General features: G+C 41.4%; 3 protein-coding genes across 3 annotated transcripts in view; 2 read left to right on the top strand and 1 right to left on the bottom strand.

Moving 5' to 3' along the window:
* LOC124277981 (diacylglycerol kinase epsilon-like) overlaps window positions 1–4217 on the top strand; it is a 72160-nt gene extending 67943 nt beyond the window's left edge. Inside the window, exons 9-10 of the mRNA XM_046713709.1 lie at window positions 666–777; window positions 905–4217. Coding sequence (XP_046569665.1) covers window positions 666–777; window positions 905–1021 — 229 coding nt within the window. The 3' untranslated portion in view covers window positions 1022–4217. The remainder of the gene's footprint in view (window positions 1–665; window positions 778–904) is intronic.
* A 5265-nt stretch (window positions 4218–9482) lies between these two features.
* Window positions 9483–24500, bottom strand: LOC124277978 (meteorin-like protein). Its single transcript, XM_046713704.1, has 4 exons — window positions 23321–24500; window positions 21715–22130; window positions 18161–18219; window positions 9483–10846 (listed from the first exon to the last, which is right to left on the bottom strand). The coding sequence occupies exons 1-4, from the start codon at window positions 23434–23436 to the stop codon at window positions 10526–10528; spliced, it is 912 nt and encodes a 303-aa protein (XP_046569660.1). The 5' UTR covers window positions 23437–24500; the 3' UTR covers window positions 9483–10525.
* Window positions 20840–25531, top strand: LOC124277979. Its single transcript, XM_046713705.1, has 2 exons — window positions 20840–21184; window positions 25072–25531. The coding sequence occupies exons 1-2, from the start codon at window positions 21037–21039 to the stop codon at window positions 25245–25247; spliced, it is 324 nt and encodes a 107-aa protein (XP_046569661.1). The 5' UTR covers window positions 20840–21036; the 3' UTR covers window positions 25248–25531.
* Window positions 25532–25876: the final 345 nt, after the last annotated feature.

Here is a 25876-nt window from a genome sequence, read left to right as displayed (position 1 = left end):
AAAATTTGATTGCAGTTTAATGTCTGTTGCTAATGGAGTATAGACAGCCTTAATAAAGTTAGGTGCCAAATATACCGATATATATGCATAATGTTCTAGATGAACTGTTGGCTTACTGATAAGATGTTTAATTGTCAAGGTCTCTGTCTGTGGTTGTCCTGTGTCCTATGCTCTTGTTTATGTTGAATACGACTCGGCATCTACCATGTGTCCAAGTGTCCAGTAGGTCACCCTTCCTAGTACTCACACCACTGGAGCTGCAGAGACTTGCCTGAAGCAATGGACACTAGAGAGCAACTCATTTTGACCTAAATGCATAGATAGATGCAAACACAAAAGCAATGTATTGCTAACTGCCACCACAGTAGATATGTCAGCACTGACCGACAGGGGTTGTTAGAACCCATGTGGATTCTTGGGCAGGATAGGTTCTGAGTATCTCTACTAAAACAGGAATCAGATGGTTACCATTGCTCCAGATGCGATCACCTGGTTGACGATTGCTGTCACCACTTGTTGGGTTTGTTCAGAAGGTTACAGGTAACATGGCTATGGCCATTACATGTTTTGATGTTTCATTGTTATAAAAAAATATAAATGCCTTAAATCTGAACTGTTGCAATTTGACATAAAGGATCTCTACATTGTGTTACTTTGTCTTGTAGCTATGACGATGGTCTGCTGGAAGTGATGGCACTGTATTCCTCCTTCCACATAGCACAGCTCCAGGTTGGGCTGGCTGCGCCGTTTAGACTCGGACAAGCCAGGAAGGTCAAGGTAAGCAAAATTTGGTCTGTTAGAGTAGTATTAAGAATTGACAACTTGACTACTATTGCAAGAATTTCAACTTACAGATACATAATTGTCAGAACTCTCTTGTGACGTGTTAGTTGTGGTGTTGTAGATCAGTCTGCACGGTGGGAAGGCCCCAATGCAGCTGGATGGGGAACCATGGGAACAGCTCCCAGCAGAGATCATCATCACACACCACAGTCAGGCTGCCATGATGGCCATCAGCTAGGGACACCTGGAAGGATGGGATGGGATGATATAGAGAAGTGTGTGTCACTAGGGGATAGTGACACAAGGAGGCTGAGTGGTGGAGCAGTAGGTGTTGTCTGAGAGGCTGCCTTAAGGAACTGTGTGGTTGTAGTAGCTCCAGAGAAGAGTTCTGGACTAGTAGTAGATGTTGTGCTGTATAGGTACATATCTGTGTAATACAGGGGTGCTGGCTACACCCCGTGTAACAACCTCTCAGATATAACCAATGAATATATTCTATGTGAATCTCAGTATGTGGCCAATATTTTACTGTACTTAAAGCATCAAGGTAAAACACAAGGGATACTTTACAGAACTCTTTATATGAGGATGGCAATGAAGAACACTTCAGAATAGGACAGTGCAGAACACTTCAGATTAGGACAGTGCAGAACACTTCAGATTAGGACAGTGCAGAACACTCCAGATTAGGACAATGCAGAACACTTCAGATTAGGCTAATGCAGAACACTTCAGAAAAGGTCAATGCAGAACACTCCAGATTAGGACAATGCAGAACACTTCAGATTAGGACAATGCAGAACACTTCAGATTAGGACAGTGCAGAACACTTCAGAAAAGGTGAATGCAGAACACTTCAGAAAAGGTGAATGTAGAACACTTCAGATTAGGACAATGCAGAAGACTTCAGATACACAGTTGTGTACATGTCTGACAGTGGCCAAAGATTCCTGTGTTAAAGGAAAGACATTAAGGCTTTCTTAATAGAAACACACAGGACAGCCTTCCCTGGTAAAGCCATCTGATTCTCATCCCAGGTCACAAATTCAAACAGTCAAACTTACAGCTTTAAAGCAATGTCATGACGAGGCCAGAGCAGAGAATCTTCCAGACGTATCTTTATTAAAAGAAGATGTTGGATTGGTATGTGTAGATTACTTGTTTACTCTGTACACCTGGTGGTGAGAACTATTTCCAGGTGTTACAGTACTGTACAGTATCCAGTACAGTGTTGTACAGTAACACCTGTCAATAGTATGCTTTTGCTGAGTATCTTCTGTACGTAGTGTTGTGAGGTGTGTCACCTGTCGTTTGTGTAACTGTGTGTGTCATCCATCGTGTGTGTCACCCGTCGTGTGTGTAACTGTGTGTGGATCCCACCCAGGTGCTGGTCATCTACTCATAGGGAAACTTGTCCTGTGTCCAGTGCAAATATCAGCAATGTTGTTGTGCTATGCTTTGCTTTGCTTGATGACTAGCTTGGTGAATTGTTGTATATCTTTCCTTTGTGGTCATGTGCCCAGGGCTGGTGAAGGCAGTTACAGACCAAACCTATGAAGTGTTTGTGGACAAGTATTCAGCATCTAACCTGCGTTAAGACTTTCTGTTTACAGTTTGGTTGGCACTGTCGCTAAGATTTTATTTCTGTATGTAGTGAATGATCTTAGTCGGCTTGTCAAAGAACTTTACAAACCTCAGAAATTTAGCAGACATGGCAAAGACCAATTTTTAGGTGACTTGACTTTTTAGACAAGCCAAATTGTGAAAATGATTTACGTCTTACAGCTTGCATGTCATATGGTTATATATTTTCTCAAACATTTTTAAATGTACATGTGTATATCTGTTTATACCTTTTGTACTTTTTATTTATTATTTTTTTATGATCATTTTTAATTGTTTTATGGGAGTTATGTCATGTTTTTCTTTCCTTTGAATTCTTACCAACTGGTATTTCCTTTGTAGTGAATAGTGGTCATGCATATTACAACACCTTGCTAAAGTAGATCCTTTATTAAAAGAAGGGCAGATGAAGCATATTTTTGTGCCATTCTGTATTGTTCTACTGTAGACATCTTGTCTTTGTGAGATTGTGCCAACATTTTATATTTATTTTGAATTATACCCTTTTTCACATAATGTTTTACATTTCCACCCAGGTACATCATAATTTGCATTACTGTTGTTTTATCGGATGATTGTTAGGAACAGGTATGACAGGGTCATGTCCTGGGGTTCAGCTTAAAGCTGAGAGAGAACTGAGTTCAGATGGCCTGAACCATGCTGACAGTTCAGATATTTCAGTCAGATGTTCAGTTCAGTGCAATACCATTCTATTTATGTACAGATGTAAGCTATAGTCATGACGTTTGATCGATGTTGTCATTTAAAATGCAAAAGGTTTTTTTAGTTTTTTTAAGTCAGATTTTGCAATTTTGTTACAAATGGATTTTATGTTAAAATCATGCTGGATGTTACCGATAATTGAATATGGAAACATTTTTACCTGTCAAATATAAATGGAACACAGTTAAGCAGTACCTGTTTGCACATGTATGTTTATATATGTTGTTAACATAATTCTTTGAGACAATTTGCACCAGTTTGGCCTCTTTTCCCAATGTTAAACCCAATGTGTGCTCAAAGTTGTTACATTTACAGATATTTATTTGGGAAACAGGTAGTTTGATTAATGAATACAATATAAATTTGCTATACTCTAAGTAATTGTCATGTTGCAAACTGATCACAGAAATGGTTTTAGTTAGGCAAGAAGTTTACCACCAGTCATTGTTTGCTCACTATGAAATGTATTTGGTTGACCACTGCGTCATGACAACAGTGATGCTCACTCCATTAACCACTTGTTTTCCATGTCAACATACCTGGCAGGTTGCCAGGATACAGCCTTCATATGGCTGCATTTAGCATAAAAAAGTCCATCTCCAGTGGAGATATTGCGTGAATAATCAGTCTGACATACAGCTGTAACTTTGTTGTCTCCATTGTGCAATACTGTGTAGACATATACAGCATTTTGTTATATAATGCATTAGACACAGGTTTTAATATACATTATTTGGATTTATCGATATATTGTGTTTGTGACTTGGTAAACCATGGTAAATACCTCGTATAGACATTGTACAGTGTGCTCTGGAACCAAATACTGGGAATGGAACCAAAGGCCAATACAGAGAAATCTCTGAAGTAAGATTGAAGTACCTTTATTCACTGAGATGTTACAGAGGAATCTCTGAAGTAAGATTGAAGTACCTTTATTCACTGAGATGTTACAGAGGAATCTCTGAAGTAAGATTGAAGTACCTTTATTCACTGAGATGTTACAGAGATATCTCTGAAGTAAGATTGAAGTACCTTTATTCACTGAGGTGTTACAGAGGAATCTCTGAAGTAAGATTGAAGTACCTTTATTCATTAAAATGTTACAGAGAAATGTCTGAAGTAAGATTGAAGTACCTCTATTATTGAAATGTTACAGAGGAATCTCTGAAGTAAGATTGAAGTACCTTTATTCATTAAAATGTTACAGAGAAATCTCTGAAGTAAGATTGAAGGACCTTTATTCACTGGGATGTTACAGAGGAATCTCTGAAGTAAGATTGAAGTACCTTTATTCATTAATATGTTACAGAGGAATCTCTGAAGTAAGATTGAAGTACCTTTATTCATTAATATGTTACAGAGGAACTGAAGTAAGATTGAAGTACCTTTATTCATTAATATGTTACAGAGGATTCTCTGATGTGAGATAAATGTACCTCCATCGAGAAATTTCAGTGATCAGTTGGATAGTCCATGAAGTGCCCATGCACCTTAATGACCAGGAGAATGGTCAGTATATTAATGTGGTAATGTTAGGGGATTCCCAGCTGTGTGTATGGAGGCTTGGGGTTCTGTTGCCTTTACAAGAATATATATATTGTAATATGTTTAGAAGCATCTATAATGATATATACCTTGTGTTTAGTCTTATATATATTTTTATCAATGTTTTATGTACAGTAAATCTGTATGCAAATGTTGTCAGCTTTTATTGTGATAATAAAATAATGTTTTAAAAATGCTGATGTTGTTATTTCTGTCCTGTGTGAGAGGGACGGCGGGGTACCCTAGCTGTTAAAGTGTCAAAATGCACCAATTTATTTAAAATGATTAAATACTAGTACATGCCATAAATGCATAGTTTGTGTCAACTTTGATATTATATTCTTCATATATAAGTTATTAAGAAGTAATATTTCCGATAAATGTATCCATTTAAACAAATTGTTGCTTAGAAATACATCAAGTCACATAATTCTTTCTTTTATTTTTAATTATCGTCTGTGGGGGAGGAAATGTTTATTGGTAGTAAGTGAAGGCCAAGAGGCAATCTCGTGTGATAAATGCGAAGGCAGGACACAGACTCTGTGGAACTAGAGTGTCCAAGAAGATGTATCAGGGAGCGGACAGGACAGGTTACCCTATACCCTTGCTTACATGCACCATCTGCAAACTTATTGTGTAGAGTAAAGCCACAAAACATATATAAGGTATGTCCACGTGTCACAGACCGGGAACAGCTCACACATTGTGATCTTGTGGCTAAAAACACCGTCAAACTGTGCAGTTTTAATAAGTGTGCAAAAGTAGAAATATGCATACTGCTTTGATTCCGGGATAGAGGCCGAGCCTGCTGTTCCCCACAGAAGGTCCACAGTCCCACGTGAAGAGCACAACCAAGGTCGATTCCACAAAACGTTTTAATGGCTGCGATATCATAAATAGTGCTGATATAAAAGACATGAAAGGCACCAGGGCGTCGTCGGCATGGCCACGGGTAGTACTGTCAGGACCGATACAGACTGTATACAGTCGACAATTTACTGCCAATTTCTACAAATAGTAGAGCGTACATCAACAACGCAATCCCGTGGGAAAGTGACCCAGATGCTTTAGAAATATATTTTAAATTCCACTTACACCTATCTCTTTGTAGTGCATAAATTATCCAACAACTCCACAGGTCAAACACAATATGTAGCGGAGAACCTATCGCCAGTGAAGGCTGTAACTCTCGCGAGATGTACGCCCGTCACAGAAACCTATATAATACGGTACAGAATCCCTTCATTATCCAAACTCACTCGTCTGGCTATACTTATTTTATGTGTGTACCCAATTTGATCGGTTTGTGTGTGGAGCAAATCTTTATAAAAACGTCGAATTAGAAGTAAGTCGCTAGCACGTCCAGATTGAGCGTGGAGATGTTTGAGGCAATACTTGGCCATTGTGTGGCCTGTTGTCTCATCTGCCGCGCGAGTGTTGACCAGTCGTGTTGTGTACTCCGGGTTATATAATGGCCGCCTTCATCATCTATACAGGTTGATGGACCACTAGTGTTTGCCGAAACACTCGCACAATGTTTGAATTTAATTCAAATATTATGTCGGTATTCAAGAGATGGAAATATTTGTTTAAAAGGTATCTCTATAGATGAGTGGTTTGATAACTTGACGGTTTAACTGAGGGTATATGAAATCTTGACTAATAATTTAATAAAGATGTTTTTCAGAAACGTGATGTTATCACTCAAAGATCTCGTGGTTCACGTGTGTGAAGTGATAGTATAATGGCGCAGGTACCCTAGCATAAACACGAAGTAGGTGTGCAGTGCCGACAACCTCAGATCACGTCTTCATTGACGACAGTCTTGTGGGCTGCGTGGTCGATGTACGTTGTGACTTAGTGGTGCATTAATCACCCTTTAATGTAGAAAAATATTAAATCATGTTAGTCATGTCTTTCAATTCCGATACCATTTTGACTTTTGGGGGTGGTCGGGTAGCCTAGCTAGTGGTCACGCCGAAGACCCGGGTTCGATTCCCCACATGGGTACAATGTGAAGCCCATATCTGTTGTGATATTGGAGGAATATTGCTAAAAGAGGCGTACAAGCTTACTCACAGGTCCTTTTCTTGAAGACTGGTTTCCAACAGATGTACATCATTGAAATGCACATGGCTATTTCATGGGTTTACCATATTTCCTTTTACAACTTGCACAAATTAATAGTTGATTATTTGACTGAGTAGGAGTTGATGCCACTTTTGGCAACGGGAGACGCAAGGAATGTGCATTACACATCGAGACCATGTAGGGAATCGAACCTGGGTCTTCGGCTAACGAGCGAACGCAACACCCACGAGGCTACCCACCGCCCTTTATCAAGTAGACATTGATGAAGATAACTACTATGGGAGTATCCAAAGGTATGAGGTGACGCCTGTGGAGGGGGTCTGTCGCCACGCAACATCCGGGTACAGTTCACAGTTCTGCCAGATACACATCTGACAACGTAGAGCCTTAACAGCATCCCCAGCCTGTAATCACCGTGGGTGTGTGAAAACCACAGACTTGCCCATTGGAGAAGTGAAAACTAACGCTTGTCTAAAGAGAAATAGAGTGATTTATTGAAATCTCTGTACATGGATGGATTACATGGCTATGGAGATGTCCGTTTGGTCCCGGCAACCGCTGTCAATGTACATGTATCACAGGTCAAGGTGCCATTTCTGGTCAGAGCTACTCATATACATGCCGATATGTACAAGCACGTCCATAGAACGCAGTAACACCTTATAAAAAACACCCCTTTGAAAGTATATGGTTCCCATTGTGACGCTTCTCGTTAAAGTAAATATAGGTAGCATTGGTTTGTTGGTTTGTTGTTTAACGCCCCACTCAGCAATATTCCATGCAGCAATATGGCGGCGATCTGTAAATAATCGAGTCTGGAACAGACATGCAGTGATCAACATCTTGAGCATCGTTCTACGCAATTTGGATACGATGCCATGTGTCAACCAAGTCAGCGAGCCTGACCACCCGATCCCGTTAGTCGCCTCTTACGACAAGCATGAGTTACTGAAGACCAATTCTAACCCGGATCTTCACGGGTAAGCAGCTGTCGAAGTTGTGTATGCAAAATCTGAAATGTTCATTAGATATTATTCTGAGATGACTACAAATGAAAAGGCCTGGCTGGTTTCCGTGGTGCCATCTTGTAATCCCATCAGGCTGCACTAACCTTGGAGGCAATGACAAGTCTGATGTAGCGATGTTTGAGTAAGATTTGAATGGAACTGGTGTTCGCTGGCGGTACAAGTGAGTGAGTTTAGTTTTACGCCGCACTCAGCAATATTCCAGCTATATGGCGGCGGTCTGTAAATAATCGAGTCTGGACCAGACAATCCAGTGATCAACAGCAGGAACATCGATCTGCGCAATTGGGAACCGATGACATGTGTCAACCAAGTCAGCGAACCTGACCACCCGATCCCGTTAGACGCCTCTTACGACAAGCATGGGTTACTGAAGATCAATATTCTAACCCGGACCTTCACGGGTTGGCGGTACAAGTAACGGGTACTGGCCACTTTCTGCATGCACCTATGTTCTTTAACATTGACTCAAACAAGGTATTTAATAAAATAGTATCGGGAAAAATAGTTACAGGATCTTCCACAAAAAGTTTGGCAGATTCTGATGTAGACTAACATCTAGTCTCTGAAATGAACAAATGAAAATGTCTTTACCGTCTCCACGTTTCGTTCAGAGAAGGCCATCGACGGTAAAGATCCGGTCGTTTCACAGGGTCGGGAGACACAGATAATATCGACAGCCACTGGCCATGTGTATTTGGTTTGGGGGATACTGGAATGGGTGAGAACTGGTTTAGTGAAATAACTCTAGATAGATATCTTGACTAACTGTCTCTGCGACAAATTGACTTAATTTTCAGACCTACTTCCAATGCGACTAACAACTGAAGATGTAAACACCAACAGGTGCATCACGCCGTCGACAAATGAAGATGTGGGAACTCACAGAGAAACCACGCCATCACAAATGAAGATGTGGGAACTCCCAGAGAAACACATGGTAGGGCGATCTGACAACTTCATTTTGTGACAGATCCCCTGAGAAGACCTAAGGATATAGTGTTGCAAAAGCTATTGACGGGTAACTCACAATGGCACTTAGGATATGGTATACATACAGGGGTAACATAGACAAAACTAAACACATTTAAGGTGGTATTTACATGATCAACAACGGTATATTCTTCTTATGGGTCTGTATTTTAGACCATTGACGGATATATCTTTTCCAAATATCTTGGTAAAAATGACTTACGTGGCTTTAAAATGAAGTAAAAGAAGTATGTGTTAATGTTATCAAAGGTTTAGTATAACCTCGGAATGTTCTTCGATGTGCCTCTAATCTGTCTGTCAGGGCAACACGGCTTTAGTGTCAGGGGGAAGTGGGTAATCTTTCAGTTAAAGGTAGTCATTGAATGCTCATTCCAAACGCTGCCTAATCCCACAGGGAGGAAGGCATGATCAGGCTATATGTTAACGTCATTCTCATTTTCAAACACTTTGTCCTAACTGGTAAGAATAACACTGACGAGGTGTACAGGAAAGGATTTCCACAGTGTCGTATTTAGTCCACAGTGTCGTATTAAGTTCACGTGTTACTTCAGCTTTTCTAGTCTTTGGGTACTGTTCGATGACTTCCCGCTAATGTTTGTTCGTCACGCGATGATACGGACTGTATTGCTGAGCTGAAACACTCAGTCTGGCATACTAATTTCACATTTGGCTGTATAACAAGTTAACAACACATTTAGATCAAGATTATAGTGGGTTACTGAACGAAAGCAGCAAACATAGAGTTTAATGCATTTGCGATGCTATTTTGTTTTGCTTGAATCCATAAACGACAACGATTCCTTGCATAATTTGTCAGTCCTGTATTGCCTACAGACATCCGGAAGTAACTGACATAGATACGTGTCAAGGAAATATCCTTACAATCATGGGATCTACAGCTATGAATCACGACTTGAAGGCTATTGGTGTAGGCAGGGCTTAAGATTGTCAGTATGATGTCAGTACGTGTCAAGGCAATATCCTTACAATCATGGGATCTACAGCTATGAATCACAACTTGAAGGCTAATGGTGTAGGCAGGGCCTACGATTGTCAGTATGACCGAAGATGGTATCACAGAGTTCACTATCACTACACACACACTGCTGCCTTCTGTAGATATAGTAGATATACGTCAACAAACACAACTAATGTAGTAAATGCTACACTAGTCTGTAAACATCTGAAACTTTAACAGCAATGTCAGATACACACTCTCAGACGCTTCTGTGTAACTACACAAAATATATGCAACTGAAAAGGAAAAATATATATACATATCATCTTTGGTACACAAGCTTGTAGATGTTGAGTAGTATCTGGCAGTAATGTGTATGATACAGGTTTCTACCAGTCCAGTTGCGACCCGACGTGGCAACACTCACACAGGTGAGCGAAACCAGAGGCATATTGCACAGGCCGTCGTATTGCAGGAAAGATCTACAGAGATTTCGGTTTTAATCCGTTTAAAGGTTCCGAGGTTCAGTTAAAGGTCAAGACAGGTTTAGTTAAATGTCCATTCAGAAATTACAGTAAAGGTCCAATAAGAGGTGGACGTAAGGTCCAGTTAAAGATCAAATAAGTGCTTCGTTTCAGGTTCCATCTAAAGTCGAAACGAAGGTTCAGATAGAGGTCTAGCTTCAAATCTAATCAGAGGCTCAATAAAGGTCTAGTTAAGTGTCCGGTTAAGGTCCAATAAGTAGTACATTTAAAGGTCCAAACAGTTTCCATGAGACATCCACTCAGAGGTCCAGTGTACACTCCAACTGGCCATTTTCCTGGGCCATTTTCAGCACCGCCCTCCATTGTTCATAACGGGGGGCACACTGTAACATTGCTTGACCCAGACGGACGCGGCCTGTGAACAAGAACTGCCCCACCCCGTGCCTGATGCCGCACCGGACTGGGGCGTGTACCACGCCCTTCAGTTCGTGGGGACCGGCACTTCCGCCTGTTGGCTTCTGGAAGATAGCCTCTTTCTGGGAAATAACCCTTGATGCTGTGACCCGGATGCGACTTGTGTCCTCGTCATGGGTGACGTCATCTATGGTTCCAATAGCAACTGAAAGTAAAAGTAAAGATTCGATTATTAGAAACTTCCTACAAAATACTAACACAAAATGTAACGCGCCAGCTACTAACAACAACTACTCCTCCTCCTCCTCCTCCTACTACTACTACTACTACTACTACTACTACTACTACTACTACTACTACTACTACTACTACGGCCGCTGCTACTGTTGCTGCTACTCCTCTTCCTCCTCCTACTAAGGGCCTGATGTCGATAAAACAAATCGCGAAAACAATAGTTATTGACCCCGTGTTGATTCCGGGATAGGAATGGTCTTAAGTAACAGTCGAAAGTAGCGCCTCAACCGGATCAGGTGCCTAAGGGCGGTGACTTGGTAGATTATTTGCATGGGACCCTGATGTTGTCCGACGTTGCTAATATCAACCACTGGTTCGTCTGATCCAGATTCGATTATTTGCAGGCCGACGTGATATCGACTTCTGCTGAGATCTAAAATATTCACTCACACCCAGCGGGTTTATCGCCGTTGTTTCATATCATATTTCCAAGAGCAGTGTATGAAATAAGCCCGTCCGACCGCCCGAGACGGGCTAGATTTCTGACGGACGATATAAATTTACAGTTAGCCAGCCCGATGGTCTGGTAAAATTTGTAGATGTTTCATACATCTGAGTAAATTCACCATATCTTGGTGTCTGGTCTGGTTAAATCGATGTTGTGCTGGTAACATTTTGAAGTTAACAGCCTTGATGTCGGTATGGGTTCTTGGCTTATTTCATACTTTGCCAAGAGGTTTTCAATTATAGTTCGTTCCTGCAGACAATGGTATGGGAAGATATATCGTGTGTCTGTCATACTGAACACATCCATTAAAACACGACCAATTTACCACAAAGCGCCCAATTAAATAGGGAAAATCTCATTTCTGTGCATGGCGTGACGTAGGTGAGGTGTCTGCATGCCACTGAAAAAATATTTTGCTTTGAAACATTACCATTGGCAGAAGCGACATTAAATGTTATGGACGGAATGGGGAAGCTCCTGCCTGTTTCGTCATAAATCACATGAGCTGACACGGAATAATTCGCCATGCCATTTCAACCCATCACATCCGTGAAATTTGATTTTTCAATGTTTTGACACACAGTTGGTTTTGACTCTTAAAATTAAATTTATGGGGATTTAAGGAAGCCCTGACACCTGGATGACTTACAGAGCGTAAGCAGCAGCCTCTTAAAGTGTATTCGGGTCATTTGCTCGACTGAAGCAACGCATCTCACCAAACAGAACCTGTTGGCTTTGACCGCTTCACACGGATACTCAAAGCCCAGCGAGCACGCGACAGAGGGCGCTGACCATGTCGGAGTCACGGTCGGGTGTGGACACAGCAGCCAGTAACTGTCTCATCCCCCGGGCTCCGAGCTCGCCACTGCCCAACCACGTAACGAGATGACTGCTCGTGACGTCTGCTTCCACCCAGTGGCGGGAAACAGCTCTATGCTCACAACCCGCACTTGCATCTTACTGCCATTTGACCTTGACAAACATGAGGTGGACACATATAGCATCAAAGCTAACACACTGGCAAGCGGCCGAAACTTTAAACAGAACCTTTGAAAGTGTATGTTTTTGTTTGAAATTGACTGTTGAATGTCATTCTAAAAATCATGATTACTTACCACTTTGTGAAATATGCCATCACAATTATCAAAGCATTGTCTCGACTTTCTCATTCAATAATATATAATTACAGCCTGTCATAACGTTTAAACGAGAACAAAGTCATGTTGGCTTGTGATAGAAACTTGAACCTGTTTGGGAGGTAATTTAATTCCAATGGAAATGCACATGTTCTGCATCTTTAAAGTTTCGAGTTCGAGACTAAAAGTCTCAGACATGGTAATGTCGTCTGCTCGAACTGATATTCTTATCTGGAGGATCTGAAGAGGGGAAGGGAGAAATTGGAGCTTGAGTCAACACACCCTCTGATCCGATAATTAGAGCTACGGCCAGCCATCTGATGACCGCCATTACTCGGACGAGATGACAAACCGAATCAAACCAGCAATAAAGGCGAGACTATGGAAAGGGATAATATTTCCGGGAATAGCCAAACAGGAATTACTGGAATGATTGAATATGAAGTGCGATGGACAGGCCCGATACCATGGTAAGATAATACGATGGTCAGTTCGTAAACACGCAGACGACAATGGCCCGCCATCTTGAAACATGTCATTCGGGTAAATATTTGAAATGGTCGGAGGAATTATCACCTGTTGACTGGTTTAAGATATCATGTGGACAGTCATCGGGCACCTGTTTTTGACAAGCGAAAGTCTCGTTTATCTTGGATGTAATCTCGGAGAATTAGCGTCCGTTGGAAGCTATCATAGCTGACATGTGTGTAGTATCGGTATTGGCACTTCATTACAGATTCCCATCAACAAATAGCCGTCTTTTGTCAATACGGGTTGACAAATACATCCAGGAAAGCTCAGTTTTAGCCGGGTGTCAAAACTCTCGTTGTCGTCTACTTGTTCCAGTGACAAGTAGGGGCGAGACGACAAACATGTCCCTCAACTGACACTGGGGAGATCGATGCTTGTACATCGAGATCTTTGTCCAACAAAAATGACAGTTTTTCACGTTACAGAGAAAGTTATACCTTCTGTCTCATAAAATGGGGTTCTCAAACTACATAGAGAACCCATTATCACATGCTAGCGGACCCTCGAGAACGTCAAGATTTATATTGTAAAAGACCACAGAAGATTGTTGTTGACGTTTCTGCACACGAGGGACTCTTTCTGCTATGTCCACTCTTTGTAGGCATTTCTAGAAACGGTCGATCCAGTCAGATAGACGGAACCACCCATTACAGGAACCTATAAATCGTCAAAAAGAATCCTCGAGTTTTGTTGCAAGAACCATTTTGCTCATGTTTCTGTTGAGACCTAAAAACCAGCCCAACTTGGATACTTCTGTATCTGTTATGTACATCTATGTAATAACTCAAACAAGGATTGTCACTAAGGTGACATAATCCCCCGCCGCAAATTATCAAATCAAACTTATAAAGTAATGAAAGTTTAAGTTAAATGTCAACAAAAACATGACCAGTCAACCTCTCTTGATATCTTGCTCTATATTTTCAAGACTGACTTTGACCTTGACATGAATGTCATAGTGTATGAGATATGCAAAAATAGTACTAAAGAAATTGCTTATTGAAAAACATTAAAGGGAAGTCTTGAAAGTATATGAAGAAAATCAAGTGAACCGTTCTTGAAATATCTGAAATCTTCAAAGTGTCATCGTGACCCTGAAAATTATGTGATGGTCACCAAAATTGACTGGGCCTTGGGCCTTCCTTATATGAAGCTTCGTGTCAAATATGAAGAAAATCCAGTGAATGGTTCTTGAGGTATCCCGCTGGCAAGCATAACATGCAGGTTAATATGCTGAAATCTTCAAAGTGTCGCCATGACCTTGACAATTATGTGAAGGTTACCAAAATTGACTGGACCCTGCGCCTTGGCATTGAATATGAAGAAAATCAAGTGAACCGTTCTTGAAATATCTTGCTGACAATTCAGGTTAACATGCTGAAATCTTCAAAGTGTCATCGTGACCCTGAAAATTATGTGATGGTCACCAAAATTGACTGGGCCCTGGGCCTTCCCTAGATAAAGCTTGGTTCCAAAAATATGAAGACAATCCAGTGAACGGTTCTTGAGATAGCTTAACATGCAGGTTTACATGCTGAAATCTTCAAAGTGTCCCAATGACCTTGACAATTATGCGAAGGTCACCAAAATCGACTGGGCCCTGCGCCTTGGCATTGAAAATGAAGAAAATCCAGTGAACGGTTCTTGAGATAACTTAACATGCAGGTAAAACGTTAAAGTCCCCTTGTGACCTTGAAATGAAGGTCAAGGTCACCAAACCTGACTTGGACCTATCTTATACGGTGATGAACCTAGGTACCAAATATGAATAGAATCTAGAGAACAGTTCTTAAGATATTCCAATTCGTACGTACGGGCGGACGGACGGACTGGAGCCTATATCCCCCGCTTCGCGCGGCGGGTGGTAATTATAGTCTGTTTGCAGTGAAAACGTACCGATGAATTGCACTTTAAACAAATACGTAAATCAGATAAAGTGAAATTAGAAGTGTGAATCCTCATGATTTTACCATGCCAATTGAACATTTAAATCTCAGAATTTTATTCAACTTAGGATAAACGTTGTCTAACAAACGATCAGTTTCAAATCGCTATTATTGGTTTGTATTACAAGGGGGTATGCACATTAAATGAAACACCGAGAACGAGTAGGGTTGGGCTAAGTAAACGCTCATCACGTACTGCACGTGCATTTGTTTCACTGTTCCAATTACTGCGCTTACTCCCTTGTAATACAAACCAATAATGCGATTTGAATCTATGATCGTCTGTTAAACAGCTTTTATCCTAAGTTGAAATTTAAATGTTTAATTGGCAAGGTAAAATTATGAGGATTCGCAATCTTAATTTCACATTATTTGATTTACTTTTTTGTTTAAAGTGGAATTCATCGGTACCTTTTCACTGCAAAGAGACTATAGATGCCATTTTCTTGTAAACAGACACCGATGTTTATTGTTAATAATCTTAAAATATGTTTAATCATAAGCTATGTTTTCTTGCTGTATCTCGCCTTTAAAGTTGGAAAGTCTGCTGTGGTGTGGATGGTGTTATTTCAGAGATGATCAAAACTGCCTTGCCTGAGATAATGCCGTTTCTAGTTAAAAGCTTTAATCGGATATTTGATTCTAGATGTTTTCCGTCTGAATGGGCTAAATCAATAATTGTTCCATTATTTAAGAATGGAAACATAAATAACCCTAACAATTATCGGGGCATATCTCTGACAAGTGTTGTTGGTAAAACATTTGTATCTATTATCAACAATAATAGGCTAACACAGTGGTCAAATATGAGGGACTTGATCCCAGATTCACAAGCTGGATTTAGAAAGGAATACTCAACCTTTGATCATATTTTACTGTATACTCAGTAATTGAGCGATGTTTAGCTTTTAGTAAAAGAAAATTGTATGTAGCCTTTGTTGATTTTAGAAAGGCTTTTGATTCTGTTGACAGAGATAAAATGTGGAAAATGTCTTAGAAATAGGGGTCTTAAAGGGAAAATGTTTGATATCAGGTCAATGTATTCAAATGTAAAAGTCTTGTGTTCGATGTGATGATGCTTTCAGTGACTATTTTGATTGTCCTACTGGTGTACGACATTGGCAGGTTCTAAGCCCCATACTTTTCTCATTCTTTATCAACGAACTATATTTTGACGTTATACAATCCTGGCAGACATAGCATCCAATTATTTCCTGATCTTGTTGAACTTTTATTTTACTTTTGCCGACGATGTGATCCTTATGTCAAGTACTGTTATTGGCCTTCAGGAGACAAATTGATACACTTTCATCTTATTCAGATAACTGGCGACTTGATGTTAATCTTGAAAAGACCAAAATTGTTGTTTTCGTAAGGGTGGCCCAACGGCAGCTACAGAAAAGTGGTACTTTTAAATGTGAGCGTATGACTGTTGTTAACGAATATAAATATCTAGGGATACTGTTTACACATACACTAAATCTGAACAAATCCATTATTAATTTGGCAATTAGAGGGAAAAGGGCCCTACTTCAATTGCTCTCTGTTATACCAAAGTTGGGGTTGTTGGTCCCAATATATTTTCAAATTGTTTGATTCCCAAGTACAGCCTATTCTTCTTTATGGGTCTGAAATTTTGGGCAATAAGGAATTTTATGCCATTGAAAAGGTTCACCTTCTTGCATGTAAAAGGTTTTTAAATGTTGGGATGTCTACCCCTAATAATATGGTGTACGGTGAATGTGGGAGATTTCCTTTGTACATAATTTCTCTACCTCGCTGTTTAAAGTACTGGTGTAAAGTAATAAATATGCCAGAACATCGTCTGTCTGAAAAACCTACAATATGATTGTCCATCTTGATAATATTGGTAAAAATACTTGGGCAACCTGTATTCGTATTCTTTTGTTTAGATACGGCTTTGGATTTGTTTGGCTATCCCAAACCCCTGGGCGACGTTAATGCATTTATCAAACTCTTTTCGTACCAGGGCTATTGATATCTTTAAACAAGACTGGCATTCATCTTTATATGAAAGTTCAAGATATGATTGCTATCGTGAGTTTAAATCTTTACTTGAACCTGAGTCGTATCTATACAACTTACGTAGTAAAAAGCTTCGTAGTGTTTTCATGCGCCTGAGACTTGGCCTAAATGATTTATATATCAATCAAGGAAGATATTCATCTATTATAAAATCACAAAGGTTCTGTCCATTTTGTAATACTGTAGAGAATGAATTACACTTCTATTTCTTTGTCCTGCATATAATGATTTAAGGCAACTGTATTTTCCGCAATGGCTACAATCAAATATTAATGCTACAAAACTGTATTCAATACTTCATGTAAAGCATCCCTATTACAATATAAGGTAGCTCCTATTTATTTTATCACGCGCTTCTTATATTGAGAAGAGATTCAATGTAACGTGTGTGTACGTCGCATGTTGTATATGCGTTATAACATATATCATACATATTTATTCTGTATATGGGCCCTCTGGCCTTCATGCAATAAACTGATACATGCAATTATGATAACGCCAGTCGCCTGAATCCATACTCGTACGTTCCTCTACCAGATCCGGTAATACTCGCCAGTGACTTGAATCCACATCCCACCACCATTCAATCCTACGAGCAATGTCGATGTCACTTTCTCCTTCATAGAACACCCTTTAACATCACAGGGGCGCTTGGGTGGCCTAGTGGTTAAAGTGGTCGCCCGTCACGATGGTTACAATGTGTGAAGCCCATTTCTGGTGTCCCCACAGAGATATTGTTGGAATATTGTAAAAAGCTGACGTAAAACCAGGACTCACACACACCCACCCATTCACTCACTCTTTAACGTCAAAGCTGTTGTCTCGCCCTGATGTGTCTAGCATTTCCACGCCTTTATAATCTTCGTGTCACACGTCAGTCTTATATACAACCAAAATGTGCAAAGGAGCGTTAACATTATGCATAAGTAATTATTAGTGATCAAGTAGTGACTGTCAATTGCGCCGCCACTTTACGTTGTAGTCCGCCAGGACTGTTTACAGTGTCGATCTGAGTCCTGCCGAAGGTGCAGGGTTAGCAATGTTATAGAGCTGTCACTTACACCCCTGACTGGGTTTACATGATGACGGAGAAAGGTTCGAGCCTAGCGGCGAACACCAGAAGTGGCTGGAGCAGACAGACCTGGCGCAGCTCCTGGCTCCGTGCACGAGCCGACACACTGAGTGGAAAACATACATACACCCTGTATATATCATCTTATGGGCTATGTAAATATGACAGTGCAGCTTCAATTAGTTACGTATGGTAATAGCGGCATCGTAGGAAGTATAGCTGAAGTATAGTATAGCTACGGTGACGACGGCAGTATCTATAAGCAGGGTAACAGGATTGTGCGGTGGCACGGTACAACAACAGTATCCAGGCAGAACGAATGTAGGCAGGATTGCGTATAGGTACAGCTACAACGAGTAGGCGAGTGTAACATAAATGTGTGTAGGTATGGTGCCAACAGCAAGTATCTGTAGGCAGGGTGTAACAGGGATTGGGTGTAGGTACGGTACAACGACGCAGTATCTGCTGGCAGGGTGTGACAGGACTTTCGTGTGTAGGAGTACAACGCCAGTATCTGTAGGCAAGGGTGTAAACATGCTTGGTGTTTACGCCGCACAACTGGCAATATCTGTAGGCAGGGGATGTAATACTGTGTGGTGGTAATGGTACGGCAGGTATCTGTAGGTAGGGTGTAACAGGAATAAAGTGTAGGTACGGTACAACAGTATCAATATCTAACATGAATGTGTCTTAGTGCGGACAATGGCATATCTGTGTAGGCAGTAGGTGTGTGTAACAGGGATTGTGTGTAGGTACGGTACAACGACAGTATATGTAGGCAGGGTGTAACAGAGTTGTGTGTAGGTACGGTACAACGACAGTATCTGTAGGCAGGGTGTAACAGGATTCGTGTGTAGGTACGGTGTACAGCAACGTAGGCAGTATCTAGGTAGGCAACAGCGTAACATGAATGTGTGTAATGGAGTACGGGTACGGTGCAACGACAGTATCTGTAGGCAGGTGTAACATAAGTATGTGTGTGTAGGTACGGTACAACGACAGTATCTGTAGGCAGGGGTGTAACATGATTGTGTGTAAGGTACGGTACAACGACCCCAGTATCTGTATGGCAGGGTGTAACATGTGTGTGTAACGGTACAACGACGACAGTATCTGTAGGCAGGGTGTAACAGGATTGTGTGTAGGTACGGTACAACGTGAGTATCTGTAGGCAGGGTGTAATAGGATTGTGTGTAGGTACGGTACAACGACAGTATCTGTAGGCAGGGTGTAACAGGATGTGTGTAGGTACGGTACAACGACAGTATCTGTAGGCAGGGTGTAAAAGGATTGTGTGTAGGTACGGTACAACAACAGTATCTGTAGGCAGGGTGTAACAGGATTGTGTGTAGGTACGGTACAACGACAGTATCTGTAGGCAGAGTGTAACAGGAATGTGTGTAGGTACGGTACAACGACAGTATCTGTAGGCAGGGTGTAACAGGATTGTGTGTAGGTACGGTACAACGACAGTATCTGTAGGCAGGGTGTAACAGGATTGTGTGTAGGCACGGTACAACGACAGTATCTGTAGGCAGGGTGTAACAGGATTGTGTGTAACAGGTACAACGGCAGTATCTGTAGGCAGGGTGTAACAGGATTGTGTGTAGGTACGGTACAACGACAGTATCTGTGTGGGCAGGGTGTACAGGTATGTAAAAGGATTGTCGTGTAGGTACGGACAGTATCTGTAGGCAGGGTGTAACAGGATTGTGTGTAGGTACGGTACAACGACAGTATCTGTAGGCAGGGTGTAACAGGATTGTGTGTAGGTACGGTACAACGACAGTATCTGTAGGCAGGGTGTAACAGGATTGTGTGTAGGTACGGTACAACGACAGTATCTGTAGGCAGGGTGTAACAGGATTGTGTGTAGGTACGGTACAACGACACTATCTGTAGGCCGGGTGTAACAGGATTGTGTGTAGGTACGGTACAACGACAGTAATCTGTAGGCAGGGTGTAGCAGGATTGCGTGTATGGTGTAGGTAACGGTACAACGACAGTATCTGTAGGCAGGGTGTAACATGAATGTGTGTAGGTACGGTACAACGACAGAATCTGTAGGTAGGGTGTAACAGGATTGGGTGTAGGTACGGTACAACGACAGTATCTGTAGGCAGGGTGTAACTGGAATGTGTGTAGGTACGGTACAACGACAGAATCTGTAGGTAGGGTGTAACTGGAATGGGTGTTGGTACGGTACAACGACAGTATCTGTAGGCAGGGTGTAATATGAATGTGTGTAGGCACGGTACAACGACAGAATCTGTAGGTAGGGTGTAACAGGATTGGGTGTAGGTACGGTACAAACGACAGTATCTGTAGGCAGGGTGTAACTGGAATGTGTGTAGGCACGGTACAACGACAGAATCTGTAGGCAGGGTGTAACTGGAATGGGTGTAGGTACGGTACAACGACAGTATCTGTAGGCAGGGTGTAACTGGAATGTGTGTAGGCACGGTACAACGACAGAATCTGTAGGTAGGGTGTAACAGGATTGTGTGTAGGTACGGTACAACGACAGTATCTGTATGCACGGTATATCTTTTAGCAGCAATAACTGTTTGTATGATATGACGTATATTTGTTTGTAAGACATGACTTTAATTTGTTTGCATAGTATAACATCAGTTTGTCTAGATCTCACGTGCAAGACACTAATCAAAGTCTTTACAGACATAAACATGAACAGGGTAGCACGCAGTGTTTGACTAGAGTTAGGGAGTGTGTTTGGCAGAGAGTGTCAGCTGCACTGTACCAACAAACCTTATTGCGCAACTACCCACTGAACCATGCTCTGTAAAGTGGGGACAACTTTCACTTCATCAAGGGATCAACTCAGTGATCGAACACTGCTTGAAAAGACTTAATGAAATCACTATACAGTTGAAACTGAATAGGCCAGAGTGAAATCGCTGCCATGGCGAATGACTCCAGCGACCTCACTGGGACAGGCCTATTGTTTGACGGCGAGACACATGGTCTCCTGCACGTGCAGCCACTTCTTCCTGTACACAGAGACGTGGCAGGTATCGCCCGGCGTCTGTGTGTCACAACTGAGTCTACAGGTAAGCATATAGCGTAATTGTCTGGCCTTGTATAGACCGAGTTGTGCACAAAGGCAGCACTCTCGTGAACTCTCGTGTGTACATTTACCTGTATATGTATGTAGATCCGAATCTTTGTCACGACTACCGCGAGTCTGCTTGCGCATGTTTTAAGAGAAATTGCTTGTTAAATATTGAACTGCTATTAAATTAACCCTGTATCCTTGAACTGCACCTGCAATCCTTGAGATTCGGGTTCCCAACTGCCTTGCCATAAGGAAGAGCATTCGAGCCTTAGTTAAAAACAGTTTTGCAGTTACTAGTATATCACGACCTCTAAAACTTTGGTTAAACTCACGGGAGTTAGCTTAGTGTTGTTGGAAAACCAAAGGTCACCTGGGATTCGAACCAACCACTAAGATCAGCCAAGATGCGCATCCATGCACAGGAAATTAAACACCAGAGCCATTAGTGCTACCATTCAAAGAAGATAAAAGAAGATTCTGTATGATAGGGTTTAGCAAATGAGTACGTTTTCGTGTAACACTCACCTTCATATGGACTTTGACTTGACCCAGCTCCGATTTTCTCAACGTCGTATTCAACCTTGACCTTTGCCACTGTCAAAACCTCATCATCACTCTCAGTCTCTACATATAATCGCGTAGGACCGGAACCGGAAATACAGTTCACCTTGCTGAGGCCACTGGTGGTAAGGAGGGGAGATAACTTAATGTCCTGTGTCGTCGTTTTCAGCCTGTAATTTTGCAGTTTGGTTGCCAGGATCTCCTGAGACACAACAGTCTTATAGGCATCACTTTCAACACGAAAGCAGATCCGGAATAGCCCTGACTTCGTTGGGTTCACGGTGATCCGAAGAGCTCCGTTGGTTGTAAACCACGTGACCTTGCCCTCTTCACATGCAGCTACAATGTTGGTAATTCCGCCATGATTGTTTTCAGGATCCCTGATAAATACGGAACAAACATGATCTATAAATATATATCTATATACATATCTATACAAAATTATGACATTTTTTACTCTCATAACTGGTTTTACAATCGCTCATAGACGGAGAAATTGACGATGCGATTACTTTTTGACTTTAAAAAAACCCTGACGCTCTTCTTGAATGAGTCAATACAATTGGGAGAGTAGGCAAGAATGGTCTAAGTGAGAACATATGCCATCAGATTCCATTATGCCGTCTGCGAGAGAGTGCCGCTGCATAAAACATCCTCTCCTACAAGCTTCCAGCCGTCTGTGATGCCTCTATAAAACATAACGGCCCACTGGCACAATTCTCCTAAATCTGCACCTAGCGACAATAACAGTGTCTGAATCCCCGTCATTTTGGAAGATCAGGTTCCCAAGACCGAGCTGGCTCTCACAACACATTGAGCTCATTGCCTTCTCGTCATACATAAAAAAACGATGTTTTTAGTAAGTGCAGCGTGCTGCTTGCACCGCAATCTATACTCTCCCACCACCAGAGAGTCTGTGAAAATCACGTCCCTGTTCCTCCAATGGGGACGTGAGGCCGAGTACCAGGCCGTGGCAACAGAGACGTGAGACACAGGTCTGGAACCCACAACGTCAACAAGGGATGTTGCTGGGAGGATGAGGACTTGAGGCAACAAATGGGATAGAAGTGATCGGGATAAGAATACTACAGTCGTATATGTAATACTCTGATTATACCTGAATTCCATAATTATAATCAATGCAACATGGCTGGATTTAAGTTGGATCATTTCCACATCAAAATTTGTTTTTGCCTTATGTCAGTGTCAAGGTCGCGTCTCTGGTATAATAGACGACCTGGCACGTTGCGTCTGGTTGCATGTTTCTTGTCGTCGATCAGATACGACATTAAGATTGACCCTGCACAGAACCATGCCACGAGTTTCACAATCTCTGTATGGGACATTTGCATCGTGAATAATAATAAAAAAAGAATGACAAAATCCTTTCCATATTAGTACGAAATATCTGCTAAAACAGACTCAGTTTTACGATTCTGACCATATCTTGAACATATGATATGATCAAACCAGGTTACAACTGGCAAATGCAACTTATGCACATGCAATATGGTCTTTGTTCTAAGTGGTTTGTGTGGAGCATATCTAAATAATATAATGCTGAACTTACTTGACCATGCAGTCGCACTGTTGACAGGCCGTTCCCATGACGTCACTTCCTGCCCAGATGACCACCAGCACAAGCATGCACGTGCATGGCCACTGTCCACATTGCACGTGCATCATTATCCTCCGGTCAGCGAATATCGTTCCCAATGTAACACAGACGACAGGCCGCCATCACTCTAAGATCTGTGATTGTCATGTTACAAGGTACTGGCGCACTACAGGGTGACTATGTAAATGGGTACACGGTCATCTTAACATCCATGTATGCATGTTTCGCAACTCTGTGTTAAAAAATCTCATGACACTGTTCAATGTCGAATATGCTGGTGCTGATGATCTGTGACCACTGCCAGTCGGTAGTGAACGGTATCTATAGTGTCTGTACGTTATGTGTCCTGAGTCCTGAGTTCGGCAGACCCGACTCCCAGACGCTTTATCCGTGTGTGTCCCAGCATCCCCGCCCTGCACCCATCAGCCACGTGTTGATGCGGCACCGTCCTCCCAGCTCCCATCTGGAGGAGTGGGAGACCCCTCTACAGCAATGGACTCGTCTAGTGCCTCCATTCCCAGACTGTTGCTGGCCGGTAATGTTTTCATCAAGCCAGGATACAGACCACCGAACTTGTCAACAATTTCCACATACATCACAGGTGTCGGGGGAAGAATTATGTCTCTTATCATTGGCAGGATACAGAAGACTTGTTGAAATAACGAACCCCTATGTATTCTATTATATAATGATTTTGTCATATTTCATACTTTATGGTAAGAATTATTATTATGCCATTAATTGTATAAATGTAATTCAGTTTATATACGTTTTTCATGATGCTCGTGGAGCACGTACTCTCGCAGACCATGTAGTGTCGTAGATTGATCAGTGGTGTGTCATGACGTAGATAGTGTAATCCCGGATTCTGTACTCGTAGAAATTGTAATCCTGTATAATGTATTTGTGGATACTGTAACTAGTGATCATGTAGATCGTAGATGACATGGTCGTAGGTACAGCATGGTCAAAGGTTGACCAGGTATTCGTAGATCAGGTATGAGGACGTATAATCATAATTCGTGTAGTGGTAGATAGTTTAATCCCATTTCCTGTACTCGTAGAAATTGTAATCCTATATAATGTAACCTTTATTGTATTTGTAGATTATTTTACCATAGACCATGTAGTCGTAGATTGAGCATGGTCAAAGGTTGTGTGATCGTAGATATGAATGAAGCAGTGTATTCGTAGATATGAATGAAGCAGTGTATTCGTAGATCAGGTATGAAGCAGTGTATTCGTAGATCAGATATGAGGCAGTGTATTCGTAGATCAGGTATGAGGCAGTATAATCGTAATTCGTGTAGTGGTAGACAGTGTAATCGTAGAACATGTAGTTGTAGGTCGTGTACGGCACAGTGTTATCGTAGATCATATGGTCACAGATTAAAGTAGATCGTTTTATTTTTCATAAAGAAATCGAAGTTCTACTTCCTTGCAACTGAATGCCCCTCACTCATTACACAAGACCATCTACATCTCCATATTTGATTATAGGTAAAGCGCTGTTTAACTGGAGCATTCAATGTTTATGTGCATGTTTTCCCATGCATTTTATCTTCAACATTAAAGTTCCAAACAGACATATCACATTTCACAAACTAAATCCTGATATAAGAAAGAATGAACTGTGCATGTTTGTAATTAAACAACTTGATATCTTTAGCCCCCTTCATATTTCCCATGTGCTTTACATCCAGTTCCGGTGCCCAGTGCCAGGCATCCTGCGTCCGCGCTGACCCCTGCAGCACGTGAGTGTCAAGTGGCCTCATCCCCTCTTCAGACGGCGCGTGGCATCTACGACTGCCTTCAAGATGTATGTCCTCCGTGTGGAACTGGTCGCTTAGGACTCTCTAGACTAACGCATAGTCTCTGAATTTACATACTTTTGAAATACTTTTTTTTCATTTGAAAAGGAGCCCCAGTGAGGTCGGAGTTCCTGAACCTCAGGAAATCTAGACTTGCTTCATTTAGTGCTTTAGCATCGCACAGAGGGCTGGGCGGGGAGGAAAATAGTGCGGTTCAACGACTGTGAGACAGACTAATTTAAGGACTCGCCACACAACATCACATTAATAGGTTTGTCTCACAGTCCCTGAACCACTTTATTTTCCCTATTGCCTAGCCCTTCCTGTAATGCTAAAGCCCTAAATGAAGCAAGTATAGATTTCCTCTGAATCTCTGGTCTCCCTGGGGCTCATTTTCAATTTAAATGGGTTTATTTAATACTATCAAAATTATATATATTCAGAGACTAAGTGTTAGTCTATCACATCCTGTGTATACAGATCTATAACCAAGGTTAACACAACTGCACTTGTATACTCAAAAAATTAAAAGGTTGACATATTTACATTTGTATACACATATGTCGGTAAAGTTGGCACATATACTTTTGTATTAAACATTTACACTTATATATTCACATAAATAAACAGTGTTTTTAACTTTGTAAATACAAACTTTAACTCTTGTGCGCACATATATTTACAAGGTTGATGCAGT

The sequence above is a fragment of the Haliotis rubra genome, unplaced genomic scaffold, assembly GCF_003918875.1.
Source record: "Haliotis rubra isolate DU_JTF1 unplaced genomic scaffold, ASM391887v1 Scf23, whole genome shotgun sequence".
Classification (NCBI taxonomy): Eukaryota; Metazoa; Mollusca; class Gastropoda; order Lepetellida; family Haliotidae; genus Haliotis; species Haliotis rubra.
The sequence above is the reverse complement of the archived record's forward strand: the minus strand, read 5'-3'. Positions and strand labels throughout refer to the sequence as shown.

Bases quoted from the DNA above. Each gene is read 5' to 3' on its own strand.
- LOC124277979 (XM_046713705.1), top strand. From the start codon at position 21,037: ATGGCGAATGACTCCAGCGACCTCACTGGGACAGGCCTATTGTTTGAC. The intron at 21,185-25,071 runs GTAAGCATATAG...CTTTACATCCAG, and splicing joins TGTCACAACTGAGTCTACAG to TTCCGGTGCCCAGTGCCAGG.
- LOC124277978 (XM_046713704.1), bottom strand. From the start codon at position 23,436: ATGATGCACGTGCAATGTGGACAGTGGCCATGCACGTGCATGCTTGTG. The intron at 22,131-23,320 runs GTAAGTTCAGCA...CGTATTTATCAG, and splicing joins CAGTGCGACTGCATGGTCAA to GGATCCTGAAAACAATCATG. The intron at 18,220-21,714 runs GTGAGTGTTACA...TTTTCCACTCAG, and splicing joins AAGTCAAAGTCCATATGAAG to TGTGTCGGCTCGTGCACGGA.